This window comes from Lacerta agilis, chromosome 17, assembly GCF_009819535.1.
Source record: "Lacerta agilis isolate rLacAgi1 chromosome 17, rLacAgi1.pri, whole genome shotgun sequence".
Classification (NCBI taxonomy): Eukaryota; Metazoa; Chordata; class Lepidosauria; order Squamata; family Lacertidae; genus Lacerta; species Lacerta agilis.
Window position 1 is genome coordinate 33,079,843 of NC_046328.1, and position 20,211 is coordinate 33,100,053.

A 20,211-nucleotide genomic window follows, 5' to 3' on the forward strand; every position below is an offset into this window, starting at 1 on the left:
GAGACGCCATCGGCTTCCAGGGCTGTGCCTTCTAGATGCTGGGCCACACCCATGGGGGTGGCCTACACCTCCCCACCTCGGGTTGCCTCTGTAACAACTCTGCCGAAAGCCCCGAGTCAGCCTCGATCAGCTTTCGGGAGGAGGAGCCTTTCAACGTCTCTAGAAAGATTTCCTTTTTTTAAAAAAGGAAACAAAAAAGGTGCTCTCTCTCTCTCTCTGTCAGCCGTCCGTTTTAAGCCAAAGGGAAATAAAAATAAGAACACAACAAGTTTAAAAATTCTACGCGTTATCATTACAAATTTAAAAATAAAATAAAAGGGAGCGTAAAACAAAGCATTAACATAGTGTATAGTGCAGGATCCAAGCAGACGCGTTCTGACCTCGGGAACGGAGCGAAGGAGGGAGGGAGGAGGGATGGGTGCGCCTGGCCTCTCCCCGCAAACAAAATCCGGAGATGAGAAGAGAAGCAGGAGGGAGAGTTGGTTCCGGAAGAGGGCAGGTCACTGAAGTGTTTTTTTTTTTTTTAAACGTTCTTGTCTTTTTTTTCTCATTTTTTGTGGGTTTTTTTTTTGTCGTCTTCTTTTTTGTCTTTTTTCGTCTTTTGTCTTTTCCTCCACATATGGTAGGCACCAGTACAGGCACTGCATGCGACGGATGGGGGGGGGCAGGTGGTGGGGGGGAAAGGGTGGGGAGGGGGGGCATAGCTGGCGTTATTTCTGCCCGCTGATGGACTGCGATATAGAGCGTGGCGGGATCATATCTAAAAGGTACTCCCGCTGCCGGTCCGCCAGGCTCGACGCTTTGTGGCCCCCGATCCCGGCGTTCAGGTAGGCGATGTTGACACCTGGGAAGAGGAAGAGGTAGGAATGTTTCAGCTACGAGATACAGGCAGCCAATTCCTCTACTGGGAATGTGTCTCATGCGTGGGTGGGCAACCTCAGGGCCAGGGGCCAAACGCAGCCCCTCCCAATCTCAGCCCCGATTTCCACCCTTCTGAAGTGCTTTTGCCTGGCTGAAACATGCCCCTTTAGCATTTCCTGTCTTTTTAAAAAAGAATACATTTTTAAAATTTCTGATATATAACAATTACAGAAAAGAGCAAAAAGATACAAGAACGGAACCCCAACTCGCCTCCCACTCCCCACTCCAGGATAGATCCATCTAGTTAAGTTTGCTAAAGCCCAATCTGTGATTACAGTAGCTGCCGTTTTTCAGGGTTATCGGTAAAGTATTCTATAAAAGGATGACACATTTCATCAAATCCGTCTGCATCATTTGCATTATTCAATGCATGTAAGAGAGACTGATTCCTCCCTTGCCCCGAGGCACAGGGATTTATGTCTCTGTGTGTCTTGCAATACACTGGTCTTCCCTTCCAACACTATCTGGCCCTCACTATGATGGACCCCCCCCCCCCCGACCCATTACAAAGGTTCAGCCATGTGGTCTGAATGTGTACCAGCCACCCAAAAACTGCCCCCCCCAATCTGGGCAACCCATTCTCTCTTCCGGGGGCTGAATGATTCCTTCCTGTGGGACCTCCGCTGGGATCGGCTGGCAGAGGGCAGGATATATATTGAGGCAGGGTCCTCTGCGCATCTCTGACCCCACCCCCCAAATTCTGGACGGCTCTACCTGGCATGCCGAGAAGGCCTCCCGCCACAGAAAGCTGCGGGGCCTGCGCAAAGTTGGACAGCATGGAGCGGGCCGAGGTGGGGATGCCACGCTGCAGGGTGCTCTGGGGTTGCGGCGCCTGGAGAGAGAAGGGGGGGAGGATAGAGGAAACAGAACAGCAGGAAAATGAGTGGGGCACGAACAAATAAAAGCATCGGGTCCCAACTCCACTTGGTGTTTGGCGATTCACAGTGCTGAGTTGGAGATTCATCTTCTGCCGACAAGAATTACTCAGCACGCAATCAGATATGTTGTGAGTGGACAGGAATAAGAAGACCGCATAGTAATTTTGTGTGGAGGGTTAAGATAAATGTCTGCGTAAGACACACAGCGTTTTCAAAGCTCTGCTGCATTTCATTTTTAAAAATTACTATTGCTACTCAATTTAGCAAATACATCCAATAAAGGAGGTGTGATTGGCATCTGCTGGAACTGGTGGGGAAGAAGGAAGGGGACCAAAAAGAGCCAGAGACTGTGGCAGGCACAGCCAGAACCACCCCGTGGACCAGTTGTGAAGGCAGGCAGGTGGGGGCTGGCTGAAGTTGGTGGGACAGCACCCCATTCACCTTAATGGACCAACCTCCAGTGTTCTCTCCCTCTCTCCCTCTCTCATTCACACACACACACACTGCACTATCAGTTACCTGCCCTTCACCCTACCTAAGGCCACAGGGTGGGTTAACAACAATTAAAGATTAAAACAAGATTAAAAACAGTTCCAAACAACTGACAATCACAAAATTATGGTGGGAATAATGATGATTACATCATCATTATAAAAACAAACACACCTTGAATTGTATTACTCAGTGGTGTATTATTAACCTTAACCATAGGTTTTTCTAATATTCCATCATTCCGAAATGTGGAACTCTCCCTGCTGCTTCATACGTATCATAAATCATGTATCTCATGATCTCTCAAACCTTCCTTCGCTTCATTTTAGCTAGAACTGTCCGTTTAACTATTGTTACAGCAGGACCAGCCTGCCATCCTCCGTTCCTTCGCTGAAGGTTATTTTGAGGGGGTCTGCTATTGAGTGGCCGGCAAAATTTCAGAAGCACGCCACAAAACTTCTGCGGCTGCTAAATGTTCAGATTGAATGCTCTCCCCTCCCCACCCCCACATCACACAACAACAACCTTTTGCTTTTGGAGGGGAGGGGAATGGGCTGCCCGGGAGACAAGATCAGAAGGCTGTTTTGAGGGGAGGCAGTAGCCGAACAGCTGGCGGCTGTGGGGTGCGAAAGGGGCCACTTTGCCAGAAGGGGCTGGGCGAGGAAGAGCTTCTCACCTGACGGAGTGTGTGATGTCGCATGATGCTCTCCTGTTTGCTAACGCTGGACACGCTGGCGGGAGTGGCGGTGGGGGACAACGCTGCCTGCTGCTGCAACCGCTGCTCTATCTCCTGCCGGAGGGAAAAAGAAGAGGCTGGTCATGAGTTGGGCCGTGTGGCTGTTATCTGGCAGCACACAGGCCACCCACCCACCCCGCAAACAACCTACGTTCGGATGACCCTGCCTGCAGTCTAATATCCACGGCCCGGCTTGTGTGCCAGCCAGTGAAATTGGCTAGCTTGGTAAGTGCATGAGACAGGGCCTTCCTACTGGTGGGGCTCTCTTCCAGCTAACACTTGCTCAGTTCCGGCATTCGAGAAGGCCTGAAAAACTTAGCTTTCCACTGCTGGTTTTCCTTGGGAGTGAATCTTGCCGATCTAACTGCATGCATTCATTTCAGTGGATTGCTGCCTCCCCAAACTACAATTCCCAGTGCCCCAAGGGGTCAGGGTGGAGAAGAGGAAGGGGAAACTACGATGATTGTTTCAAAGTTGGTTTCCGAAACACTTTATTCATACTGAATAAAAGTGCAAGGAGAAAACACGGGCGAAGAATTCAACCGGGATCTTGTAAAGTTACCTTGTAAAGAGTCAATGAACAATTGGATCTACCTAGCACAGTGCTGCTGACACTGACTAGCTCTCCAGGGTTTCAGACAAGGATCTTTGCCCAGCCCTACCTGGGGATGCTGGTCCATGGGGTCACAAAGAGTCGGACATGACTGAACAACTGAACAACAACAACAACCTGGGGATGCTGAGGATTGAACCCAGATCTTTCCACGTGCAAAGCAGACGCTCTACCACTGAGCTACAGCCCTTCAAAATGTACGTTGAGAAACGGGGAACATGGGAAGCTGCCTAATACTGAGTTCATTGAGCTCAGTGTTGCCTGAACTGATGGAAAGCAACCCGCCAGGGTTTCGTTCAGGGAACCTCTTCTCAGCCCTTCGTGGAATGGGGAATGATCCTGGCACCTTCTGGTTGCAGAGCTCTGACATTGAGCTATGTCTCTTCTTCAGAGGGTCAGGAAGCGCGCACCTCTTCCAGTTCACCTGGATTCACCCCCTCGCCTCCCTCGCCTCCCTCTGACAGGGCAGCAGGGACCCACCTGCTCTTGCTGCAGAGCTTTGACAAAGGCGTTCTTCAGCCGGTTGGTGTGCTCAGCCTTTAGCGCCTTCTTCTGGTTGGAGGTCATGCACTGCTCACACAGGATCTTGCCGTTCTTCTCCTGCTTCCAGTGCGGGGTGAAGTCCGTGCGGCACTGGGCGCAAACAAAGGGCTCCACTCGCAAGAGGGAAGCGCAACCTTTGCCTGGGAAAGGGGGGTAGAAGAACGCAGGGATGATGCATCACACAAAGGAAAGAGGACCCTTCCCTCAGGAACCGTTCCAGGCCAAGGGGGAGGGGTGCGGAGAAGACCTCCAGGGTTCAGAATTTGAACGACTTTTAGCACAAGCTAAACATTCATTTATGCGAAAAAAGGGGGTGGAGGAACAAACGTGAGTGAGTGTGGCCCAGTTTGCCTCCATTGTCAGGGTACCCCAGAGCAGAATAATAAAAGTTTTTGGATTTAAAAAATCTTATAAGCATACCAATAACTAAAAGTTTTATCAGTGACAGGACGACTCTATCAGGCCCCCTGGTGGACAGCAATAGGCTAGTTGCCCGTGTCTCCTGGTCCTGTTCACTGAATCAGGAGGCATGGGAAACGGGATTTCCTGCTCATTTCCCTCTGACACCCTCCTTCAACCCAGTTGCACCGCCTATGCTGTGGCCCCCGCTCCCGACCTTTACCTTGGCTGTCAATGACGCTCTGCACCACCTCCTCCAGCCCCACCATGTAGATGAACTCGCTGTTGGCTGCGCTGGGCAGGAAGTGGAGCAAAGGGGCGGGCGGTTTGGGGGGTGGGATCTCCAGGAGGGTCTTTTCCAGTTGCTTGCGCAATGCGAGCTTGGCGGCCGCCTGGGAGTTGGCGGCGTCGTTGAGCGCGCTGGGGCTGGGCAGGGGCGACGACACCCGGTTCACCGTGCCCGGCTGGATGTGGGAGGCAAGGTTCATGTAGATGGCGGACGACGTGGTGCGCTGGCAGGGGACGGCCGAGCTGGACTGCTGCAGAGGAAAGGCGCAGGGGTGTAGAGGGGACAAGAAAGAAAACATTAAGGTTTGCAGCCCTCCGAGGCCTTTCTCTCTGACCTTTGGGACTCTCTCCAGGCCACACTCCCTCACCAGCAGCCCTGCTTCACACCCTCCTTGAGTGCTTCTGCCTGTCTGGAATGTGATCTTCAACTGAACACATACACTTAATAAATAGCTAAAATAATAAACAAACAAACAAACAAACAAACAAACAAATAGGTAAAGGACCCCTGGACAGTTAAGTCCAGTCAAAGGCGACTATGGGGTTGTGGTGCTCATCTTGCTTTCCGGCCGAGGGAGCCGGCGTTTGTCCACAGACAGTTTTCTGGGTCATGTGGCCAGCATGACTAAACCGCTTCTGGCGCAACGGAACACCGTGACGGAAACCAGAGCACATGGAAACGGCGTTTACCTTCCCGCCACAGTGGTACCTATTTATCTACTTGCACTGGCATGCTTTCGAACTGCTAGGTTGGCAGGAGCTGGGACAGAGCAACAGGAGCTCACCCCATCACGGGGATTCGAACCGCCGACGTCCTGATCGGCAAGCCCAAGAGGCTCAGTGGTTTAGACCACAGCGCCACCCGCCTCCCTTAATAAATAAATAAAACCTATCTTACTGTACAAAGGTGATCTATGCACCCATTGCTCTACCCACTTTTGTCTCTGGCCCCTCCCTTGGCTGAGGTTACCCATGTGGAAATGCTGTCCTCGGGCTGCACAAAGTCCCACCCCCAACTTGTCGCCACAAAAACAGAAGTTTCAAACTGCCGCGTGGACAGGGTGGCCGTGTAAGAAGTTCAGGCCCATTGGCACTCCAGCTTTCTGGGCTGCTTTACTCACTGGCTGGTAGCTGATGGCGGGGCTCATGCTCGGAGTGGTGGTGCGGATGAGGCCCGGTTTCGGAGGGACACGTTGCCCTTGGAGCTGGGAGGGGTTTGGTGCGATGACGCGCTGCGACATAAGCATGTGGGGGAGAGTCGTGTTGGTGGCGGACCGGATGACGCTGTGACCCTGCCCCAAAGAGGAGAAAAGTGTGTATTTTAGAGAGATGGAGAGCATGGAACAAAGGCGAGATGTGCAACTTCTGTGGTGCCACAGGTCCACCTACAAAGCACATCCCCATGCCAATCCCAGTAGGGCGTAGCTGGGAGCTGGGGCTCAAAGCAGGCAGAGGGCACTGGGTTAGGGAAGGCTGGTCTATACCCCACTGGCAGAGGCTCTCCAGGGTTTCAAGATGGGGTCCCTCCCAGCCTGAACTTGGGACCTCTTGTCTGCAAAGCACGTGCATCCATCCAAACTACAGCTACTATTCTAGCCCTCATCGGATAACTGGCTGATTTAAATCGGAAGCTGCCTTATCCTGAGTCCATGCAGCTCAGTGTTGTTGACGCTGATGGACAGTAGCTCTTTCTCAGCTTTACTTGGGAGATTCAGGTATACAGCAGCTCCCCCTCCTGCTTTTCTCATAGGACAGGCGCCCTAACCCCCTTATCCCCATGCCAGGGCAGGGCTGTGAGCCAAAAGTCCATTCAAAACCTTTCCCGGAAATGGAAACTGCACTACTTTTTTCCAGTCCTTTGAACTGTGGCATTTTCTACAGGGACAGCCGGAGGCATGGGTGCACAGGTAGGTCTTCATAAACTGACTTTTGAAGAAAAATAGCTTCCCAGGAAAGCCTCACCTGTGCTGCCCCAGAGGCACTTGGCATGGTTTCCATTCCAGTGAAAAGGGTCATGGACCCTTCTTCCAACTTGGTGGAGTTTGCACAGAAAAATAAAGGTCAGCACAGCACAATGATGGACTTTTGGGAACTGCGACAATGATGCCAGAGGGAGAGAGAGTGGGGGGCTATTTATTGGAAGCAGCTGGACAGACCTATGGAGCAGGGGTGGGCAATAGGATCTGGCTGGCAGGCCAGATCCTTTATACCCCCCCAGGCCCCCCATGGACTGCAAAAAGATCAAACTTATCCATCCTTAAAGAAATCAGCCCTGAGTGCTCACTAGAAGGACAGATCCTGAAGTACCTTGGCCACCTCATGAGAAGACTCCCTAGAAAAGACCCTGATGCTGGGAAAGACGGAGGGCACAAGGAGAAGGGGACGACAGAGGATGAGATGGTTGGACAGTATTCTCGAAGCGACTAGCATGAGTTTGGCCAAACTGCGGGAGGCAGTGAAAGATAGGCGTGCCTGGCGTGCTCTGGTCCATGGGGTCATGAAGAGTCGGACAACAACAACAACAACAACAACAACAAGGCCCCTGTGTGTCATGTTTGACAGGTGGGTGGAGCCACCCACCTGCCAGTCAATGGACCCCCCCCCCCCGGTTAGAAATCAAACTGTGTGGGTTCAAGGTTCTCGCAAGATGATACTTTCATTTTAATTCCAATTTGCATCTTAGGTTTTTCATGATTTGTAGCCTATAGTATTTTAGATGTATGTATGATTTTATCCCTTGAATTATATTGTATTTTAAGCAAGCACGTGTTTCACTGCTCATGCTTTTATTTCCGGCATGCTCTTAGTGGGTCTGTGAATGCATAATAAAGGATTTGATCTGGTTTGAACAGCACAGGCAAAAGGCTTCCTGGGAAGTGCTTCACGAGGGGAGCCGTCGATCTGGAAAAGCTCTGCCTTTACCTCCTTTATACCAGATGCTCTAGGGCAGGTGGGCATGTCTTGGCCCAATCAGACTCATGGGGTGGAGGTTTGTTGCCCCTGCGCTAAACGGAAAAACCCGCTTTGCTGGTCTAAGGCATGGCAGATGAGAGATGAGGCAGCAACAAATGAGGCACCGCCTCCATTTACAGCCAGGTCCACATTCCAGGTATGTATAGGTACGGCACAGAACACATTCAACAGGGCCTGAAATAAGCACATGGCCTCGAGGTTCCATGTCCTGCAGCTCAACCAGGAGAGATATGAACCAAAGGGACCTGTGTGGTTCTGTATCAAACCACTAAGATACCCAGACATAAGAAGAGTCTGCTGGATCAGGCCAATGGCCCATCAAGTACAGCATTCTTTCCCCCCGGTGGGAAACTGGTAAGCAGGACCTGAGCACAAGACAGCTCTTCTCTCCTGTGGCTTGCAGCAATGGCTATTCAGAAGCATTGCTACCTCTAACCGTGACTCTGTCTAGTCCTCTTCTAAAACCAAAACTGACTGGAATAAAAAAGTGCTTTGGCTGCACCACACAAGTGTGATCAGGGTCAACAGCACTTTGTCTTCAAAAATGTCTGCGCAGAAAGGGGAGAAGATGCGTGGATTCGCCCACTTGGACAACAGTCAAATTAACAAAGCTGGTTATCATACAGAATTAATAGTTTTGGGGTGAGCCAATTACATGCGGCTGATTATGGCAGCTCACCAGGCAGCTAAGCAAACCGCTTTAGTATATACAAAAGTGAACACCTTAACTCTTCTCTGACTGTTAACTTTTAGGAGTATCTCGTCTCCCATCACAACAGCTACACTGCCATGGCTCCAGAAATGAGGCACTCAAGAGATGGGACGCAGAAGAGGACACGCCGCCATGTTGCAGGCCTCTTACCTGTAATGTTCGGAGGTTTTGGGGCTCAACCCCTTGAGCTCCAGGCCGGGAGGGAAGTTTGGACAGAGCCTGCTGTCCGACATGGGCAGGAGATGGCTGGACAATAGATGCTGCGTTTTGGACAACCGGAGTCTAGAGGGGAGAAAGAAAATAGGGAGGCTCAAGTGATTGGGATGATCTAGTGTGGTGAGAGCCAGTGTGGTGTAGTGGTTAAGAGTGGTAGACTCGTAATCTGGTGAACCGGGTTCGTGTCTCTGCTCTTCCACATGCAGCTGCTGGGTGACCTTGGGCTAGTCACACTTCTCTGAAGTCTCTCAGCCCCACTCACCTCACAGAGTGTTTGTTGTGGGGGGAGGAAGGGAAAGGAGAATGTGAGCCGCTTTGAGACTCCTTCGGGTAGTGATAAAGTGGGATATCAAATCCAAACTCTTTTTCACTTCTTCTCTAAAGCTCTCCATCTCTGGAGCAGAGTTTCATTGGCTCAAAACTGGAGGCAACGTTCAGTTTATGCAAAGGAAAAACTCACACTTCCGGAGTAATGGGGAGGTGCACCCACTTTGCAATGGTGGGGCAGCATGCGTTGCAGGGACTAGCGATGCCAGTGGAGACTAGTCTGGTTGGGCAAATGAGGCACTCCCCCCCCCAATCTCAGCCAGTTCCCAGCCTCACAACAAGCCCAGGGGGTAGTCTTGGTTGTTTCCTCCTCCTCAGTCTCCATTCTACCTTTGTAGAACTCAGCAGGGAGGAGAGGAGGAGGATGGGGAACAAAACTACAATTTGATGGCTCTGCTTGCCATTGGCTCTCTGGTGCCACCTGCTGTTGGGCTCCCTGCCTTCTGCCTACAAGTCCCCAGTGGTCTCCGGCCACGTCTGGGTGATGCTTCTGAGAATCTCCCTATACAGATGTCACACACCCACGGTCTCCTTGCTCCAATGAGCAAAGGGTGACGGACGGTTCCATTGTGCGGTGACATTTTCAAGGCACGGTGTTGTGCCCTGGTGGGAAGTCTGAGTGCCCTCCTGCGTTTTGCCAGAATGGCCCCACCCAAGCCTTACCTTTTGCACCACGTTCTCCTTCTGCAGCTGGCTCTGCCGTAGCTTCTTCAGCAGCACCAGCCGGGCCTCCTCCAGCCGCAGCTCGTCCCGCAGCTGTTTGATGAGCTGCTGCCTCTCCTCAATGCCTTTGCCCTGTGATGGTGGTGGTGGAGGAGGAGAAAGGAGGGTTAAGAGACACTTGCAGTTCGCCTGCCAGCCCACACCCATCAAGCAGGACTGCTTGGTTTGGAAGCGCCACTCTTCAGCTGTGGCCACCACGGTCAATGGCCAGGGACGATGGGAGCTGTAGTTCAGCAACCTTCTTGGACTCCAGCTCCCATCAGCCCTGGGCAGCATGGCCAATGGTCAGGGATGGTGGAACTTGCAGTCCATTTGGAGAATGGACACATCCCCTGTCCTGCCAGGAATTATGCAGCTACAGTTCTCATAAAGTGATTTAACAATTAATCCCTCTTCTCAGGAAACTGGGAATTGTAGCTCTTGTAAGGGGAACAAGGGGCATGCTAATGACTCTCAGCACCCTCAACAAACTACAGCTCCCAGACTTCTTGGGCCGGGGGGGGGGGAGCCATTTTAAAGTGGTGTCACAGCACTTTAAACCTATTGCATGAATGTGGCCTACGAAGACATGTTGCAGTAGTAGCTTCAAAATGAGAAACAAACAGCCACCTGAAGAAGCGTTCTGTGTGGCCCGAGAGCTTGCACACACTCTTTCGCAGCTTAAGGATGTGCTCAGTCCCTTGGCCTAAGGGGCCACTTACCTTGAACATTTCCAGATTGGCAGCCTTGAGCCTCTCTTCCATGCGGGAACTGGAACGGGGACTGGAGGCCTCATTATCAGAAAGGACAATGATGTCTGGCGAGGGGGTGAGCCGTCCCCTGTCCTGGTCACTGCTGAATTGAAAAGAAAAGGATAGGGAATTATGAGAAAGATGCTGAGTTGCACATCTCTCTCTCTCTGCGACCCACAGTCTGTAACGCAAGGAAGGGGACCCTTTGGCCCTCCAGACGTTATTAACACCGAACATCAGCCAGGGCTGATGGGAGTTGGGACTCTGACAATGCCTGGAAGGCCACATAGGTTCTCCATCCCTGTTTTAATTTATCGGAGTTCAAAGAGACATTCCAGCTGGGCAAAAACACTCAAAGAGAGTGAAGCAAGGCCCAGGGGATGGCAATGCACAGTGAGAGGTGTGTGGCTGGGGAAGAGTCCGGAGGACCACTTTTTCTCCCCCTCTCCAGGCCTGAGGCTGCCCAACCCTGATGCAGGAAGCCATGGAGACAGCAAACACTGGGGCTCATCTCTACCCAGGACAGATCACTGGCTCTATAGCCTTTTCTTCCGTGTCTATTTCCTTACATTTCTCTGCTGCAATATTGACTGGGATATTCGATTGCATCGGTGGGTGGACTGGAGGTCTGATCAAGAGGCTGAATTTGTACACATCTGACAGTGAGAAAGCAACATGGGTATGCTGGCTGTGTGTGCCGCGAATGTGGGCCCTAAACAGGGGTCCTTCCTAGCCTTGAGGTGCTCTCAGTGGAGATGCCCAGAGCTTTCCTGCGCACATCGTGCGGAATCACAACAGGATTCTAAGAATGTTAAGAAGACCCCTGCTGCTGGGATCAGGCTAAAAGGGCCCATCTCGGCCAGTGTCCCGCTCTCACAGTGGCCAAGCAGATGCCACGGTGGGAAGCTTGCCGTAAGGACCCAAGTTCAATGGCCACCTTCCCCACCTGTGATTCAGAGGCATATTGGGCTGGTACTGTTCCGGACTGCAGGCCCTGTGTGAATGCCACAGTGTTCAATCCTTCCCCATAAGAAAACACAGAAGCCTGCATTGCATGCAGAAAGCTAGCAAATCGCGGGAAACGCTGAAACCCCTTCCTTAGCCATGAATAACATGAGAAGAGCCCGAAGGCTGGATCAGGCAGCCAACCTATTGCCAGCTGAGCCCCATTGATTTTTGGCTGCCTATGATTTCATTGCACTGAAAGAAAACCAGCCTTGCAAACTGTCATTTAAGCTAGTCACCTGTGGCGAGTCGGTGTTGCCTTCAGGCAATCAGAGGTGTGTGTGTGTGAGAGAGAGAGACCAAAAATTGCTCCTTTCTGTCACTCCACATATTGCTAGCCTAGGTGAGTAGGAGACTGACGCTTGTGGATTTTTGTTGGCAAGCCAGGCTCCTTCCACCAGGAAAGAGGGGAAATTAGCTGCTACTCTTATTTCAAACAGCAATAAAAAGTCACATTTTCAAGATCCCGCTTTATATTAAAACTTGGTGCAAGAGGGAGACAAGCCAGTGTGTCCTGAATTCAGGGGTCTTTGCTTGTTAACCCCACCAATTAACTGACAGGAGGTCAACCTCTAATCCTCAATTAACATATAGTTGGCCAATTAATTTGGTTCAAGCAGGGAATTAGATTTTCTAGGAGATGAACAAGCCAGGCACCACGAATATTTCTGGCCCCTGTGAAGGAGCTGCACGCTGCAGGGTTTCAACAAAAACGGGGGAGGGAGCAAAGAGGAAGACTGATTCTAAGGGGGACGCTCCATGAAAAGCCAGAAAGGGCGTGCGGCAAGAAATTTTTAAACTAGAGAGACTGCAAAATAAAGAAAATGGGAGCTATAAGAGAAGCCCCATAGTTTTCACGAGGAAAGAGGATATACCTGAACTCCATACTCATCGCAACCTTGGAAAGATTCTCCCTTTCAGGAAGGGATTTGTAAGCAGGGTCTGGGTCAAACAGTGACCTGGAAGTGGAATCACTGGGCAACCAACAGCGGCCGCCACTTCCTGTCACTCGGAGACGGGGCGATGTCATCCAGCGGTAACCAAGCACTGCTGCCATGCTTTATGACATCACACAGGGCTTTTTTTTTGTTGGCAACTAGCCCCCTCCCAAAATCAGCATTGTAACAGGAAAACTGTCTCTGCCCTTGACTTCGGCTGACCAATGCATTGTGTGTAAATTTATGCTATTGGTACAGTTTATTTTGTGCACACGACTAGGGCTTTTGTAAAATTAAGGCTGGGAGGGTGTGTGTGCCTCAAATACTAGAGAGGAACAGTTGAAAGGGAGGAGAATAACTAGGAATGGCGCTGAAGGAGAGATGGAGGGCTGGGCGGAGCGTGCTCATGAACACGCATATCCCCCATGCAGTAAGCATCAGACACACAGGCGATGTACACATTAGCATGCCGAAACGCAGGGAGATCATTCTCTCCCTGACCCCCCCCCCCACACATTTCAAGTCACATTTTAACACTGTCATACACAGCCGGCAGCTGGCAGGGGTGCCTTCACCTGAAGTGAATTATCTGATTTGTTTCCCTAGGCCTGCAGCTCCTCCCAAAACTCCTATTAAGTGAAGCTGTCAACTGAGCATGCTCAATGGTGAGTTACTTTTTCAAATCGGATGGAAGCAGGTTTGAGGGAAAGCACACCAAACAGCAGGATTTCTCCGGAAAGTACAGGATACATATGGCATGTGGCTCGTGCCATGTGTGCTCGGGTTCAGAAACCAGCAGTGGGAGAGCACAGGACGAGGAGTAAAGGGTAATGTGCACAGGGCCACATATTCCCCTTGTTCTAATCCTCGAAAGCCAAAAGTTTTCTGTTTTTACACGTTTGCAGCATTCCTAAGAGGACTAGGCGCATGCACCCACGAAAGAGATAATCCTGAAAAGGTTGGATTCCATATTATAAGGAACCCTGCGCAAGATTCTACCAACTGATACAGGGGCCATACATTTTCAAAACCTCTGCTACCATGAGGCCCAAACGATTCCCTCCATGCTTTTCTAACTTTTCTCTGACACATTGAGGGATGGAAGCCTGAGGGGCTCTTGTAAGTCTCTAGATGAGAGCTGCACTTTGTAGGATCCTGACAAGAGCAACAGGCCTCGGCTTCAAGACATTATAGCATGTACTGTGCCTCAGGTATGAAACTGCAAGAGGACACCAGTGCAAACACAGAGCTCCGTACACTCAGAAGACGGACACATTCACTTCAAGCACACTGAAGATCCACGAGCAATGAGACGGATTACGTTTCGGTATAACGGGTTGCATCCAGCTAAATCCTACTCTAGACTAGACCCATCAAAATCAGGGCCATGATGAACTAGAATCCATCAATGGTCTTTCTCTGAGTAGGATTTAGCCTGCTTCAATCCCAATCTGTGTCATAAGCTTTGCCTACTCATTTCATGCCATGAAATCACTTCGTGGTTTATGAAAACTGTAATCGGGTCCTTAGCCTTTCAGTCATCTTTTTTTTTTTTTTTTGTTGAAGCTTTTTTGGGGGGTGGGGCGGGGTGAAGGAACCAACTCCTTGCAAATACTCCTTCCTTTGACAGGGATCTTAAGATGTTTCCCTCCATCCCTCCACCCCTCCCTCCCTCTCTCTACAGGCAAGTGGGACTGGTGTGGCCAATGCTGCACAGCTCTCCCCCAGCACAGATGGCTTTATGTCACACTTCAGGAGGGGGGCGGGTGGAACAAAGTGACAAGCACACTAAACTTTAATCAATCTCAAGCGAGGGAAAATGCCGCTCTGAAAGGAGACTGGGTGTCTGAAAAGGCTATTTTCAGAATCCATAGGTTCACACAGATCCCGACCTGCTCTGTAACCCTCAGCCTCTCACAGACAGCAAAGGATCTGCAAAGGGGTGGGAGAACGGTGGCTCTCTGGAGCTTGTTGGACTCCCAGTTCCCATCAGTCCCAGCAGTCAGCATGAGCCAAGGGGTCCTTGTGGATGATGGGACTCCAGGAAGACCTGGAGGGCGCCATGTTGTTGAGTTCAAAAAGCAACCCTCCACTACTACTTCTTCACATGGTGCATAGCTGAGCTACGGACTTGCCCTCACAGAAGACAGCGGCTGCCGCCAACCAGGACGGCTTTAGAAGAGGACTGGAGAAATTCACAAAAGAGAAAGCGATCAATGGCTGCTACCCACAATGGCTGTGCTCTGCCTCCACGGCCATAGCGCTTCTGAATCCCAGTTCCTGGGAAATGCAGGAGGGCAGAGTGCTCTCGTGCTTGGGGTCCTACTTGGGAGTTTCCCACGGGGATCTGGCTGGCCACTGCGAGAACAGGGTGCTGGACTAGATGGGCCACTGGCCTGATCTTGCAGGGCTCTTCTTATGTTCTTTATCAATGCAACGCCTGTCCTCCTGCTTCTTAACTTCCATCAGCCCTAACCACTGCCCATGCTAGCTGCTGTCAGCCAGAATCTAACGCTCTCTGGAGGTGCACAGATTTCCACGCCCCTAGCGTAAATAGACTGCAGAGCTTCTCTCCCCAGTTCTTTGGGGGCTTGGGGGAAAGGTTGCGTATGCAGAAGTGTTGCTACAGGCATTATTTTACCTAGGGCGGAAAACACAGACTACCCCACTAACCCCCAATTAACATAGAGACACAATTGAGCAAGATCCTCTGCGGTGGATCAGTCCCCAGGGGTCTGATCTGCCCAGCTCTTCCAATTCCGCCTGCCTCCTCCTCTTGCCTGATGAGAGGGGTTAGGGGTAGATGGCTTTAAAATAGGATTAGACAAATTCAAGGAGGAAAGAGGTATCAATGGCTGCCATCCACAATGGCTATGCTATGCCTCCTCTAAGCTGCAGGGCTTTTCTGGTGTTCTTAGGGGGTCTTCTTCGAGCAGTCGGTGACAGCCTTCTGCTGACCAAGCCCCGCACCCCGAGCTCCCCGGAAGATCCTTCTGTTTGAGTGCAAAGGGAACAAGAGGATGATGATGACCGGCGAGCAGGGGCGGAAGAGCAGATGGCAGAGAGGCAGCCTGGGCTGCTGCCATCAGCATTGCCACCCGCCAAATGGAGTGGCATCTGTGGCGCTTCCTGCCTTACGAGACGCTTTGCTCCCTCCCACGGCTGGCACTGCGCCTCTGAGCTGCGCGAGTGAGTCAGGATTTCACATCTTGAGTGGAGCCCATGTCAGTCAATCTTTGGGGCTGGTTGACACCTGTTCCCTCCCCCTGGACCGGTGATAAAGGCAGGGGCGGGTGGGCAGATTGAAGGATGTAGTGAGGTCCCCATGTAGAGAGACTACGGGTGAGGCCTCCTGGGAGAACAACCGTTCGCAATTTGGTTGGCCAGTGTGAGAAGAGGATGCTGGACTAGAGGGGCCATTGGCCTGATCCAGCAGGCAAGGGCTCATGCTTTTGTGATGCCCGCTGAGCACAGCATTCAAAACAAAGCAATCAACTCGAGCAAACCCTTCCAGCAAAACACCAGAGCAGCTGAGATTTCGCTAAAGAAGAACTGGCGTACGGATGCTGATGGCGGACCAGCCCAGGGCCTTTTGCCGCCTGAGGCAACGGACAATGTCCCCCTTTTGCACAGAGAAACCGGCTGGAATGGCTCTTCCTCTGTTACCGGCAGCATGACTGAACTAAGCCAGGGTATGGCTGGGGGTGAAGGGAAAAGCACCAGCTTGGACAGAGCACCAGCTTTTTGTGCAGAAGGTCGTGCGTTCAATTCCCGACATCTCCAGGTAGGGCCCCCTGCTTGAAACCCCAGAGAGCCACTGCCAGTCAGTGGAGACAATATTGTGCTAGATAGACCAAGGGCCTGACTAGGTATGAGGCAGCTTCCTATGTCAGCTTCCATCTGAGGGCACCGTGTCAGCTCTGGGGTGCAGTGTGGCCCACACAGGAGGCACGACTCTGTCCCCTCCCAGGACCTCACTGCTACTGCCCAGCCTGAGACAGCCTGTTCTCTCTATGTCCTTTTAAACTGTTTTCGTTTGTTATTATGCTATGCATTTTTGTGTTTTTATATTGCAAACTGCCCTGTGATCTTCAGATGAAGGGCGGTATAGACATTTACTAAATAAATAAATTAAATAAATAATGGTAGGGCTGGAGATTTTTATAGAGATTTTTATTTGTGTGTGTGTGTGCGTGCGCGTGCGTAAGAGAACACCGCGTAAAATGAATTATATAAAAACTACAACTTGAGAGACATTTCATAGCATATTGGAATCAGGAGAAATCGACAAAAGATGTACCGTATTTTTCATGCCGTAAGACGCACCTAGTTTTTAGAGGAGGAAAGGGGGAAAGCCCTGGTTTTTTGAGGATCAGCTCAGATTTGTGTAGCTTTTTTGCAAAGGGGGGAAAAGCAAAGCTTTTTTGCAAAGGGGGGAAAGCAAAGCTTTTGCAAAGGGGGAAAGGCAAAGCTTTTTTTGCAAAGGGGGAAAGCAAAACTTTTTTGCAAAGAGGGGGGAAGCAAAGCTTTTGCAAAGGGGGAAAAGCAAGAGGAAAAGCCCCCTTTTTATGGGGTTCAACTCACATTTCTGCAGATTCTTAAGGAGCCCTTTCTACAGTTTGCAGAAAGATAATTTAATCAGCCAGTTACATGTGGCTGGGGAAACAAACAGCCTCCCTCTGCAGGCACATTCAGCAATGGAGGCCTGGGCAAGGGGGCGGGGCCCAGTGGGAGCTGGGAGTCTTATCTCTCTCCCGATCTCTTGCTGATCAGCTGCTGAGCAGGGTCCTTTCAACACCCCCTTCTCTCTCTTTCTTAAAAAAAAAGCAGGATCTGCTTTTGACCCCTGGGCAATTCGGCTCCAGGGACCACTATTCGCTCCATAAGACGCACAGACATTTCCCCTTACTTTTTGGGAGGAAAAAAGTGCGTCTTATGGAGTGAAAAATACATTACAGTGGTGCCCCGCTAGACGAATGCCTCGCAAGACGAAAAACTCGCTAGACGAAGGCATTCGTAAGTCGAAGATTGCCATCTAGCTTCGGAAAAAAACATCGCAAGTCGGAAAAAACGCATTAAAATCTTCGTACGTAGAGGTATCGTGCCGCCGCTTCCCCTTCATAACTCGAAAATTTCGGAAGCAGCGGCCATTTTTTTTAGCTCCAGGACCCATTCGCAACTCAAAAATTAAGTAAGTCGAGTTGCTCGTAAGTCAAGGTACAACTGTATGTGGGTTTCTCCCTCCTCGTTTTGTCCTCACAAGAGCCCTGCAAGGTAGGCTCGGCTGAGAGGTATCAATTGGTCCAATGTTACTCCAGTACAATTCATGGCTGAGTGGACGGTTTGAACCCTGGTCTCTCCCAGGTCCTAGTCCGACACTGTCTGACCACTACACCCCACCCCACTGGTTGGCAACCTCCAGCCCATGGGCCGGATGCGGCCCACAAAGGTCACGCAGCACCAGAAATTGCATCTGCGCACACGCAGATACTGGAAACTGCGTCTGCGCATGTCCAGACGCCAAAAAATGCTTCTGCGCAGAAGCAATTTCCGGCACCACGGACATGCGCAGACACAATTTCTGGCATCGCACTGCGCATGTCCAGCCCACGGACGCTCTCCGTGGGCTTGATCCGGCCCATGGCTGGATAACCTTGCTGACGCCTGCCCCACCCGGTGTACTGCAGTTCTTATTTTACCTTCAGTACAGAGCCCTATGACTGTAGAATGAAAGGTGGTATATTCATTCATTCATTCATGCACCGGCTCACTCCACTCAGCAACCAACACCCCCTGCCATACCCCCCACATTAACTCCCTAGTGCTTCCCTTTCCTACCCCATGCAACCACTAAGCTCAATTTTATTGGTCTCTTTGGTTTTTCTTCATGGAAACCCAGCATAAGGCACGACAAATCCTCCAGCGCAGCTGCATGATGACAGCCTTACATATTTATGTATATAGGAAGATATACACACAAACACAAAAGGGCTTCCTACCTTCTCTTTGCACTCATGTCCACTGGCTCCTCATTGATGTTTTCCTTCCCTGGCCTCCCCGAAGACCGGCTGTCCGTGTGGGGCCTCATGTTCCCATTCAGCTTCTCCTCATAGACCTTCAGGCCGTCCTGCTTGACGGGCAGCTCATGGGGCACCTCGATGCCTGCCAGGTCCTTCCTCTTGAGCAGCGCCAGCATCTTGAGGCGCTCCATGGCCTCATGCCCTTCCATCTTCAGCCTCTTGGCCAGGACGTCATCCCGCTCGTCGGCTTGGTCCAGGCTCCGCTTCAAGAGATTCAGGCGCAGGGCGTCCTCTGTCATACGGTCCATCCTGCCATGGTAAGGGAGAGCAGAGGATACAGTCAGGGGAAAAACAATGATGGCAAGGATGTGACACTGTATCACACCTCCAAAGCCAGGAATGGGGAACCTGTGGCCCTCCAGATGTTGTTGGACTTCAGCTTCCATCACTCCTGACCATTGGCCATGCTATTTGGGGATGGGTGAGAGTTGGAGCCCAAGAACAACTAGAGAGCAACAGGTTTCTGAGCTCTGGCCTAGGCAAATTTACAGAACAGGAGAGTCCAATCAGTATCTATTGGCCGCAATGGCTAAAAACGGACACCTCCCCCCCCAAGTGCAGAAGAAGTCAAACTCTCAATACTCATTGCTGGGAACAATACCAAACCAAACCCTAGGGGACTGCTGCCTCCATACTCTGCTTGCTGGCTTCCTAGAGGCATCTGGTGGGCCACTGTGCAAAATGCCATTTGCATGGGTATGGTTTGAAGGCACATGGTTTCCGCTTTGCAGAAGCAAATCAGGCCTGGGTCTGGTCTGTGCCTGGATGGGATACCTCCTGAGAACCACGTGTAAGCTGCCTTGGGTTCCAGGACTGGAGAAAAGGCAGGATATAAATGTAGGAAAATGAATGAATAAAGAGAGAGGAGTTTTCAAGGAAACTAGCAGTTTTCAGGTTTCTTTCATTTCTAATCCTTAGTTCAGTTATTTTCACATTGGTTTGTGATTTGCCTTCACGAAAACTGATCATAATTCAAGTGTGAGCTACTCCCAGCATACAGTTTCGGATGCAACTCTGCCTAATACACACGTTTGCAAAGCAACTTCCCCTAATATGCATGCCTGTATATTATTTTCACTGGTAGATGTATTTTTATGCACACTTCACCCCACTTGCCCAGAGAACTGTGTTGCAAAATTCAGCGAGGTGTGAATTTTGCAGGACAGCTGTTTTGATTCACGTATTGTTTCAGAAAGTGCAATTTAGGTACTTTCACCTTTAAATGCGAACCAAACAGAATATGTCCCTCATCCCTAATGGCCGCTCCCTGCTCCCCTCAGAAAAAGTAAAATACAGTTCTTCGGACATGTATTGACATTTGACGGCCTTGCATGCAAGTCCTTAGAAGACACTAATCCACAAAAATCTCTCACTATATTGCTTGCCCACATATTTTTTAGGCACTCAACAGTCTAAAAGAGTGAAGCTTCTGCTGGAAGCAACCACTTGTTTGCCATAGATGAGCCAAGGTGCTACATACGGCTGGGAAGCCTTTGAGAAGAACGCTAGTCCTGATACACTATTTGATTTCCTTTATAAAGAATTGTTGGGTTCCTCTTGGGCTGGAACGGGAGTTCGGACATTTATTGCTTTGTGCGTGGCTTTATATGATGTGGATAAACGAGTAGCTTTAAAA

At 50.7% G+C, this 20,211-nt stretch overlaps 1 protein-coding gene across 7 annotated transcripts in view; it reads right to left on the bottom strand.

The window, feature by feature from the left end:
- Nucleotides 1-219: 219 nt before the first annotated feature.
- GATAD2B (GATA zinc finger domain containing 2B) overlaps nt 220-20,211 on the bottom strand; it is a 59,634-nt gene continuing 39,642 nt past the window's right edge. For 2 of the 7 annotated variants that reach the window (XM_033174565.1, XM_033174566.1), the window contains 10 exons: nt 18,495-18,824; nt 10,523-10,655; nt 9,762-9,893; nt 8,706-8,837; nt 5,992-6,162; nt 4,806-5,121; nt 4,121-4,323; nt 2,968-3,081; nt 1,636-1,753; nt 220-844 (listed from right to left, as the gene is read on the bottom strand). In XM_033174565.1, coding sequence (XP_033030456.1) covers nt 711-844; nt 1,636-1,753; nt 2,968-3,081; nt 4,121-4,323; nt 4,806-5,121; nt 5,992-6,162; nt 8,706-8,837; nt 9,762-9,893; nt 10,523-10,655; nt 18,495-18,823 — 1,782 coding nt within the window. In that variant the 5' untranslated portion in view covers nt 18,824 and the 3' untranslated portion in view covers nt 220-710. Of the gene's footprint in view, nt 845-1,635; nt 1,754-2,967; nt 3,082-4,120; nt 4,324-4,805; nt 5,122-5,991; nt 6,163-8,705; nt 8,838-9,761; nt 9,894-10,522; nt 10,656-12,432; nt 12,638-18,494; nt 18,828-20,211 lie in introns of those variants that run through there. The other 5 variants (XM_033174568.1, XM_033174567.1, XM_033174570.1 and 2 more) reach the window with 4 other exon arrangements.